Source organism: Phoenix dactylifera, chromosome 11 (assembly GCF_051530095.1).
Source record: "Phoenix dactylifera cultivar Ajwa chromosome 11, Ajwa_hap1_PhDact_Kaust_v1.1, whole genome shotgun sequence".
In the NCBI taxonomy this organism is placed as follows: Eukaryota; Viridiplantae; Streptophyta; class Magnoliopsida; order Arecales; family Arecaceae; genus Phoenix; species Phoenix dactylifera.
In genome coordinates this window covers 3180229-3190495 of record NC_143200.1, presented here as the reverse complement: position 1 = coordinate 3190495, position 10267 = coordinate 3180229, and the positions used below count along the sequence as shown (strand labels likewise).

The window sequence follows — 10267 nt, the reverse complement described above, 5'->3', positions numbered from 1 at the left end:
TGATTGATGAAAAGAGAACTACATTAAATGCTAAACTTAATGTATGGTGGTTTGAAAATAGGGGCTTAAAGATTAGTAGAAAAAGGATAGAGTATATGTAATGCAAATTTAGGGAGAATGGAAAAGAAGATGTCATATAATTAAGATTGATGACCAAGAGATGGCAAAATGTGACTATTTTCGTTACACAGAATCTATTATACAATGGAGATATAGATGAAGATACATGTAATAGAATTAGGATTGGTTGGATGAAGTAGAAAGGTACTTTTGAAATACTATATGAGAGATGCATACTGTGGAAATTTAAAGGAATAGAATAATAGCAAGACCTACTATCTTATATCGTTCAGAGTGCTTGGTAATAAAGAAAGTACATGAAAACAAGTTGAGAGTAGTGGAACTGAATAAATTAAAATGAACATTTCGTTAAACTAGAATAGATAAATAAGAAATAAATATATCAGATGATAAAATAAGAAATAAGTATATAAGAGGAGCTTAGGAGTTGCATAATATAAAATAATAAAAAATTGATTGGGTTGGTATAAAAATGTACCATGAAAATTGGAGAAGACTCTCATAAAGAATGTTACTTTGATTTACATTGAAAGTGATGAAAAAAGGAGGAAAAGATATAAGATGATATGGTGGAGATTGTGAAGAAGGATAAGCTTGGAACAACATTATAGGTGGCCCTAAATAGAAAAACCTTGGCTAGTGAGAATGCATAAAACCGACCCTAAATATATGGGAAGAGGCTAGATGGTTATGGTACATGGCCCAATCAAATTTATGAGTCTAAAATAAACCATCTTTCTCGATGAGCATGGCCTTATTTGCTATATCTTGCGACCGAGCTCGACAACTTAAATTTTATAAAACTTGAGTTGTTGCTAAAACACATGAAGTCTAATACTACAAGCACCAAAAATAAAATAAATGGATCATTAATAAACTTTAGTAATGCCACTAACAAACTATGAAAATACTTCTATTACCGGATTGTGTATAATTAAATCAATTATTAGGAATTATTTCATTGTCAAATGCGACTTTCAAGAATGAATTTGGGATTTTACAATAGTTTGAACAACATTTTAGTACATGCCACCTGCAGCTGGCCCTCTTTGCTCTCAGTTTCTTTTCTTGTTTTTTCCTTTTAAAGCAAAATAAACAAAATCCAATATGGAAGCACTGGTCGACCTGTCACCACACGCCATCTGCTACGCCCACGAACACCAACATCACCACAGCTGCCGCCCCCAGCTCAGATCGTCTACAGATCTTGAAGATGAAAACAAACTAGCATAGGAAACCAGTTTTGTTTTCAGAATATTAGAAAAAAATTAAAAAATACTAATATATAATAGAAATCGGCCTGACTAAGACACCGAGCTAGCTATGACGGCTATGATATTGATCGCTCTCAGGGTGATATGGAATGGTGGAGACTGTGCTCGAACATTTGCTCCGATGTCAGATCTGATATGAAACAACAAGAATAGGAAAGCTCTTTTACTGTAGAGTGTCCAATGGGGGACTCTCTGATACCTAAGTCAAATAGTCTCTTAGAGAATAAGAGAGTAGTTGTGAGAGTAGTAGAGTCGCAGCATAGGGAAATAAAAAAAAAACTCGAGCACTTACTTGGAGGATTCCTCGGTAGTTGTTTATATAGATGAGGGTCGGCAACCATCGATGAGAAAATCGGGTGCATGGGTAGGCCATTTTTGGTAACCGATCACGTATCTTGAAGATCACATGCGGATGGAATACCTGTGCATCTCACTTGTACAGCTCGCTTGTTCGTCATGTGATTATAAAAATCGTTCGCGATTGTGACCGAGCTGTTGCAAGTTACGAGAAAAGTTTGAAATCTGAAAAATATTTGGCACACCTCTGGGCCGGCTATGCAGCGAACTTTGACTAGTTGGTCGGACGCTTCATCGCGAGCTCCCGTTGGTCGGTCCACCATATCGGTTATGGTAAATTCCAAGGCATATCAGATATAATTAAAATTTTGAAATGATGCCCAGAGCAATCTTAGGGAAAAAGAGAAATAGAGAGTCGGGGAGGGAGTGAGCACCTCCAACCATTTCAAATAACAATGGAAGACAAACCAATGTCCAAACACATGGGGAAACACCTCCTGAGTTCTTAACATACAAACCTATCCCCAGGTGAATGAGGAATTTAACCACTAGTCTATCCTGGTCTGACTGCACATAAAACTCTTATTCTACAGTACTGCTCGCAAGAAAGAATAATGGTGAAAGGAATATAACATAGTCTGGTTACACAGTTTTACAATGTTAACTACTTTTATCAAGCCATGACAGTAACATGTTTTTCCTAGATAGCACAAGGAATCATCTCTAACAACAAGATTTCCTTATTTTGTAATTTAGACATGAATATACTTCCAGCAATGTAACAAACAAAAACTAATTTGGCTTATGTAATCTTATGGCCCACCATGATAAAGCCTTGGCTCCCAAAACTTGAAGAAAACCGACCAAGTGAAACTAACAGCAAGAGAACTTTCTGGTTGTTTGCTTTGATTCATCAGTTCCATTGCCAGTAATGCTTACCCTGTTGAGCGATAATTCTGCTTTGTAGGAATCTGAGTTTAAGACCTTTCTGCTGACATTATTGTAGATCTCCTTGATAACAATCTCAAAGGCTGTCTTCACATTTGTGGAATCTAGGGCTGAAGTCTCGATAAAAAACAGCCCTTCAGCTTCTGCAAGGCTTCTGCCATCCTCAACAGATACTTCCCTAATATTTGCCAGATCACACTTATTACCAACCAGCATCCTTGCGACTGTTGTGTCTGAATGTGCTGCGACAAGGTTCCACACAGATTTCAGATGCGTAATCACTAAAAGGCAAAAGAAATCAAAGCACATAAACATGTAGATATATGCTTAAGAAATTGACTCTTGCATCTTACAAAGTATAGATGAACATAAGCAGTTACATACTAATAGGCTTGCTTAGAATGATAATGTATCACCACCACATTCAAGTCGTCACTAATACAATCCACAAACTTGTTTCATGTTAACTGGCTTCATAAAATAGATTTAGTCTTGATAATATGATTAACGCTGATGAGGTTTCCAGATGTATATCTTGTACATTTCACCGTAACAAATTTCTACAAGGACTTCATCAATCAGTATCAGCAACTTTTGCTCAAAAATGAAATCAATATCAGCTGCTTCTTTGGACATTAAAATCTACTAATAATATCAAGGCCTAGGTTGTTTAATCAATATCTGAATTCAATTAGTTTAAACTATCAGAAGTATTAAAGGATTTGTCTCAAATTACAGAAAAAAGAAAAATCAAAAGTTGACCTCCAACTACCATATTGCTAGTCTAGATAGCTGCCTATGCAAGGTAGTTGTAGCAATTACAGGATATGTCAACCATAGTTACTTTGATTGGGTCTTGGAAGTTTTTGGGCCACTAGCATTTCCAAAGAGGATTCTTGCTAAATTACAAAGAAAAAATGGTGGAATGCCTTTAGTTCCTAGTACTTCAATTTACAGGTCAATGAACTTTCACCTTGATAATAGGCATGATTTGGAAGATGATAGGTGTAAAAAAGAAGAGAAGAAAGTTACGTCACTGGTCAAACTGTATGCACGCATCTTTGTTTGAATAAGCACTTCATATTATAAAAACGTGTGGCCTTATCATTTTGTTTTTTAAGTTCTTACAAAAATGTCAAGTCAGACATTATGTTCAGCAACAATTTTGTTATTCATATGCAGCTCTGGAGCAGCCAGTTCAACATATACATGCATATGGAGGTCACCATGTTTGGTTCTTGAAGAACTTAACCTTGACATGAGAGTGAGTGAGTGAGTGAGAGAGACAGAGAGAGACAGAGAGAGAGAGCCATCAGTTGCGACTACTAGTGCATATGGAGTATACTGTCTTGAACCCTTTCAGTGTTTGTTTCATGAAACCAAGCATGCAGAAAAGTTCCATAACAATTGCGGTGAGGAAGAGTCCTTTATATTCAAACATATCAAGCATTTTTTTGGAGACTATCAAATCAGAATAACAGAGAAAAGTTTGAAGGGGAAGAGAAAAACACAGCAAAAAATGCATATACGTAAGCAAATTAACCTTTTCCGTCAGATCTGATTATGCAAATGCAAATACAATAAATGCTGCGAGACTTGCTACAAACTATATCCAAAATTGATGATTGGTGTCAATCGTTGGGCTTAAAGCAACTAGTGCTCATATGTTGCATAGGACTCTTGCGCTGCTACTTATAAGCAAACTAGTAGGAATATCACTGAACAAAAGCATGATTAATTTGTACAGTGTTGCTCCACTTGTTGAATCATATCTTGTTAAATGTGACTGATTTAAGAGAATGGATTATTAAATGAATGACTCTATTCTCCTTAAAATTAAAATTAATTGCCAGAAACTATGTTCTGTAATCACTTTTTATTTTTTTAAATATCTTGATGTATAATTTTATATGATTGATAATAGGATCTTCTCTTCTCTTCCCCCTCCAAAATATGAACTTGATAGAGATATAATCAAGAGAATCTCGTTAACTGAATAAGAGACTTTATTAGAGACTTCATAGTGGTTATCAACATCAGGCATACATAGTACCAAAGTTGTCAAATTGCCTAGCCAGTGTTAGGCATTCAACCTTCTAAAGGCCTAGGCAGCATGGCTAGGTGGCCAAGTGGATGCTTAAAAATTCCCAAAAATTACTAAAACATTTCATGCTTTCATGTATAGTCACATATAGTTCACAAAAAAGCACATCAAAGAATATTATATGGCTAGATAGTAAGGTTGTGAATTTGTTAAGTCATGCAATAATGAAACCTTCGACTTAATTGCTTTGGTTTTCTTAATATTTTTTCTACTAAATGATTTGAAGAATTTAAAATTTCTTAGAAACATGACATGTTCAAGCATCAATCAGTTTATAAGAGAATACGTTATAAATTGCCTTCACTTCTTTCTCTCTTAAAGTAAATACTTTTTTGCTTAAATAGAGAATTACTTAACAAATTTAATGCCTCCACCTACTCAATGAACAAGGTGCCTGCCTGTGACAAAGGCAGCCCCTAGGTGGCTAGGCACCTAGGAAACCAAAACTGCCTAAAGGGCTGGAAAATGCCAGCTACCTAGGTCATTGGATTGTTGAAGGGCCTAGGTGCCTTGCACACTAGAGAGACTTCTAGATAAGCATGCATCAGATGAAGCAAATTCTGTGTAATGCTTAATATCTGGTGCTTGAAATGTCCATTTTTCTTTAAAGAATTCTTTGGGAATCTTGCTTCTTGCTTCAATAATTTTCTAGTGAGATACTAGAAGAGTTGACAGAATGACTTTGGAATCCATTAATGGGTAACATCAAAGTGGTATGAGGGAGAGTGGATCCAATAAAGCTCAACATTAATCTTAGACATGGTTATGTTACCCAAGTTCAACAGTTGCTCCACTCAGGATCTAATTAAAAAAAAGAAGGAAGAAATGCTATAAAGAAGTTGTTTAGAATAGTTTTGCTCCCATTAGAAGTTCCTCTGTCAAACTCTCGCAGGCCAGTTAACAACAAGCATGCATGTGTCGGTATATGTCTGGTAGTTTATTGAACATCATGCCATAAAAGGACAACTTAATATCAAACAACTGAGTTCCAACACACGTTGTCATGCCTAAAGATTGGAATTTTTTGGATAAAACCTTTGAATAGGCAGAACGTGGACTTCAATAAAACATCTTAATTGCTAAAGAGACATCAATGAAGGGAAATGTTAGTAAGGATGATAATACATTAGTAACCTAGAAAGCAAAGGGTGAAAAATAGACAAGAGTCCAAATTGAACTATCCTTGATAATCAGTCTAAAACAGTGAAGTCATTCATATTCTACTTTATTTGAAACTCCTATATGCTCATCCTCAGTGTCCATTTTCTTCCCCACCCAACACTGTATGCCTTTTTAGACATCAGCAACCAAACAGTCTCCTCGACATTATCCGTTAGCAGTAATATGTAAAGGCTTTACCCAGATAGCAACTTTAAGAAGGGAATTAATTATTCAATTAAAGAAGATATTAAAAGAATAAAAGAGAATAAAAAAGAAAAGGCAATTGGAAACAGCCAGAAACAAAGTAATTATATAGCAGCAAACAAGATTTCCCGAGTACAAAACATATAAAGGTTTACAGAAAAATCCTTGATCTGTCATTGTTATTTAGGAATTGGAAAATGAAAGACAGAGCAGGGAAATTGCTTGCGGATATGGCTTTGATTTCTGAAGAAAGTTCATTAATGTCTAACCCTCTAGAGCTTCAAATTTCTCAAATGAAAACTGTATTACATTTTCTTTTTTGGGAGAGGGGCAGGAATGCTATGGGTCTTTATGAGTTTTTCTTTTAGTTTGACAAAGTATTCACTGAGATCGATAAGGCTTCTATATCAAACATATGTAGGATTATTTTGATTAATGTTCTTATCCATTTTCATACAGATTGAGAAATATGACTGTATGAGAAAAGGTGCACAGTTACTCGTAAGATTATAATCCATATTATTGCTGCTTAGTCAAAACGTTCATAACAAGATATAGTTTCATTGGATCTAGAATCCAATCAGAGCAAAAGGTTATGAAGGACCCAAAATTAATGGTATGTTTCCCATTAAAAACTACATGGGGAACATATTGGAGGAAGCTGTAGCATACTCTGCTTATAACTTAAGCATTCCAAGAAAAAAAGGTCCTGCAAAGAGGATGTGTCTTGGCTCCTAAGGCACATACGTTGAATCTCAGCTTGCTCTTTGAAATCAAAAAATATTTTGCTTCCATGTACTTTCCCATGCTTAAGTTAGTTGCTGCATGTGGTGACCTTAAAACTATTGTCTGACATTACATATTCTCAAAGTGACATGAAAAAGAGGATTCGAAAAATTTTCCAATAAAATAATTCTGACTTACTTTGTGAAGTAAGTCAGAATTATCCAAAAACTAATTGTGACCTAGACGTCATGGGTTCAATACATGGAAACAACTTATTTGCACATGAGGGTAAGGCTGCATACATTTGACCCCCTGCTTGAACCTGCAATGATGGGAGCCTTGTGCATTAGGATGCCCTTTTTGACTTAGTCTGAGAAACTAAATGCATCCCTATCCCCAAAATGATCTAAAGAGAGAATGAGGGAAAAAACTTAAAAATCAATTCTAGTGATCCTACGAAGCAAAATTTAAAATTGCATCGCAAATTTGTAATTGAAATAAACGAAAAAAATGTCAAGCCTTAGGAAAAAAAAGCAATTGTGATCAAGTGTCTTACCGGAAGCTAGTATAGATGCTTAGGCCCAAACCCAAAATCATGCACCATATAGAAAAGGCAGATCGACCACATAAATAGATCCATTCTCTTAATAACTATTAGCTAATTTGCATGTTGTCTCCATCTTGTAATTTCTGAATTTCTCAAACTAAAACTGGAATTAGCACTAAGAGTATTAAGCTAGATATATGAAGGAAATCCAAACTTAAGTTTCATCAATCATTAAGGCAGAATAAATCCAGCAAGTGAATACATCGATCCCACCATTCTCCTCACCCAATTTCAGAGTTCATTTCCTTCCTCTGTTACATTTTCTCTCCATTACACTGATTACAACTGCGTTTTCCTTTATTTTTTTTAAACAAAAAAGCAGCAAACTGATTTGGAGAATCAAACCAAATTCCACAATCACTCCTATTGTAAAGGAATAACAGATCTACTGAATCATAAACACATTCCATCCAACCATACCAATCAACCAAATTCTGGATTTATTTTGTTCCTCCATTAATGTTATAATTCATCAACTCCTCCAACGACATCTATCTATCACTAGAATTAATAATCAGTAACCCCAGTCCAAGAAGAAAACCCAAATCTAAAATCCCCCATCATACATAAACAACAACAACAATAGATGCACCATAATTAGCACATCCAACACCGACATTCCCATCAACCAAGCTGTGCCTCTGTTCCCCTTCCAAGATCCGTTTCTAATTTCTCCATTCCTCCAACCAAAAATCTACTACTAGAACCAAAGATCCCTGAATCGCATAGAATTAGACCATTACCAACAATATCATCAACAAAGTCGTCACCTTTCTCATGTCCGTCCACCCGTTACGCAGTTCTCCATCTTTCTAACTAATATTAGCAGCAAAACTACATGCCCGCGACCATCAACCATACAAAAATTACAGAAAAATGAGGGAAAAAGCACAGATCTACGACAATTACGCAAAGATTCCGAAATCTATCAATTCTCCAACAAGAAAGCAGCAGACTAGTACTGGCAGCAGAAGCTGGAGAGAAAAGAGCAGCAGGGAGCATATAGTCTATATAGTAGCATTACTGTCGAGCTCGTGGAGCCAACGGGGCACTGAATCGAAGGTGGAGCGGCGGGAGATGTCATAGACGACGAGGGCACCGACGGCGCCGCGGTAGTAGGCGGAGGTGACGGCGCGGAATCGCTCCTGGCCGGCGGTGTCCCAGATCTGGGCCTTGACCTCCTTGCCGTCGATGTCGAGGGTCTGCGTCTGGAACTCCACCCCAATGGTAGCCTTGGAGTGGAGGTTGAACTCATTCCGCGCGTACCTCGACAGCAGGTTCGACTTCCCCACCGCCGAGTCCCCGATTATCACCACCTTGAAAAGATACTCCTCCTCCTCCTCCTCCCCGTCCGACGACATCCTCTCTTCTCAATTCTCTCTCTACACCGTCTTCTCTGAGTATTCCCAACTCTACAATAAAGGTGGTGGTTATTTTACGTAGTGTTTGCTTCTTTAATCTTCGTTAACGTTGGATGAATTGGTGGGGTGGAAGAGTTTTTCTGACATTCAGACACTAGTCAAAATACTGCCGTGAGACCTTCCATTCTTTCTCTTATTGGAAGTTTGGAGCCGGGCAGGAAGTCAAGACAGCACTAAAACCTCTCACCAAACAATGCATGCACTAAAACTAGCTTGAGGCCCACCATGGCTGTATAGTTTGGACACAAGTGGTGGCATGCACGTCCTTCTTTTCAAGCTAGCTAAAATGTTTGGGCTAAAAGCTAAGCCACAGTTCGGCCATGGTTATTGATTGAATTCAAAAAGGCATATGCCATCCACTGCTAAAAAATATCGGTTAATGATGGAATAGTCTTACAGATAAAGTACGTATATTGTGAGGCCAACAGAGCTGGCTAATCATTTTAGAAAAATCTTATGACTAGAAGAGAGAATTATTCGGTGTGCTTTTGGATTTATTATTTTTTGATTTTTTTTTGCATGTATTTGCAATGGCGTGTATGGTATATTCATTTCAGGAAAAAAAAAAAACCGAACCGCAATCCAACTACAATTAATAACCACCTATCCCTTGTATACCGTGCCAATTCTTAGTAATTGTTCTGAAAAACAAAATGGTGATATCAATAGCAGTGTTCTTGCAAAAACTACTGCAGAAGCACCAGTTCCTCGTACTGGAGCCTCATCATATCAGATGGCGTTTGCGCTATCTACGGTAGTATAAGGCGGCAACAACCCTGTTAAAGAGACTTGCACAAATTTTGACGAATTTTTGATTCTTGTGTAACTTGATCTCATTTTTCAATATGATTTTGGTCGACGGTAATATTGTTTGCTATATAATATTAGGATTAAATTCATACAACACAACCATCAAAGTTCCCAGGCCAGTAGAAATATATGAGCTTGCTGGGGGGGAAAAAAAAGAGGGAATGTATGAGAAATTGGTCAAACCTGTAACCCCACCTACGATCCAGAATTTTTGTTGTTTCTTTTTTGGAGACAAGCACCAACGTTTTGTTTGGCGATATTGATGGTTTTCTCGAAATTTTGTTTTCTTTCTGCTGTCGATTCTGAGATGTCGATATGAATCACCTCTATGGATTTGCAAAATAATGGACAAAAGGTGAAGGCTTGTCAAATTAGTTCTGACCAAACTCTCTGGTGTTTAAGTCGGTAGAAATTTTATGAATAGAAAACATAGGAAAATGAAAAAAAGAATGAAAACCAGAGAGGTGGTCTTCCCTAACCAAGTTAATTTTTAGTTATCTTTTTTGAAGAGCATTCACACCCATTTATAGCTGGAGTTTGAATTTTCTAGGATCGTATTCTAATAAACTCGAGATCGTGCTATAAATATAATAGACTGCTGAGATGGTATAACAACCTTGAGGATATGCTGCAA

The 10267-nt window shown here is 36.8% G+C and overlaps 1 protein-coding gene across 1 annotated transcript; it reads right to left on the bottom strand.

The window, feature by feature from the left end:
* Positions 1 to 2264: 2264 nt before the first annotated feature.
* Positions 2265 to 8891, bottom strand: LOC103699426 (ras-related protein RABA5c-like). The gene is made up of 2 exons (XM_039128359.3): positions 8427 to 8891; positions 2265 to 2842 (listed from the first exon to the last, which is right to left on the bottom strand). Exons 1-2 carry the CDS (start codon positions 8761 to 8763, stop codon positions 2526 to 2528), a joined length of 654 nt encoding a protein of 217 aa, XP_038984287.3. The 5' UTR covers positions 8764 to 8891; the 3' UTR covers positions 2265 to 2525.
* Between the last annotated feature and the right edge of the window lie 1376 nt (positions 8892 to 10267).

What these genes read in the sequence shown, in the direction of transcription:
- LOC103699426 (XM_039128359.3), bottom strand. Translation starts at nt 8,763, where the DNA reads ATGTCGTCGGACGGGGAGGAGGAGGAGGAGGAGTATCTTTTCAAGGTG. An exon ending in TTGGCTCCACGAGCTCGACA is followed by an intron (nt 2,843 to 8,426) that starts GTAATGCTACTA and finishes ACCTTGTCGCAG; the next exon opens with CACATTCAGACACAACAGTC.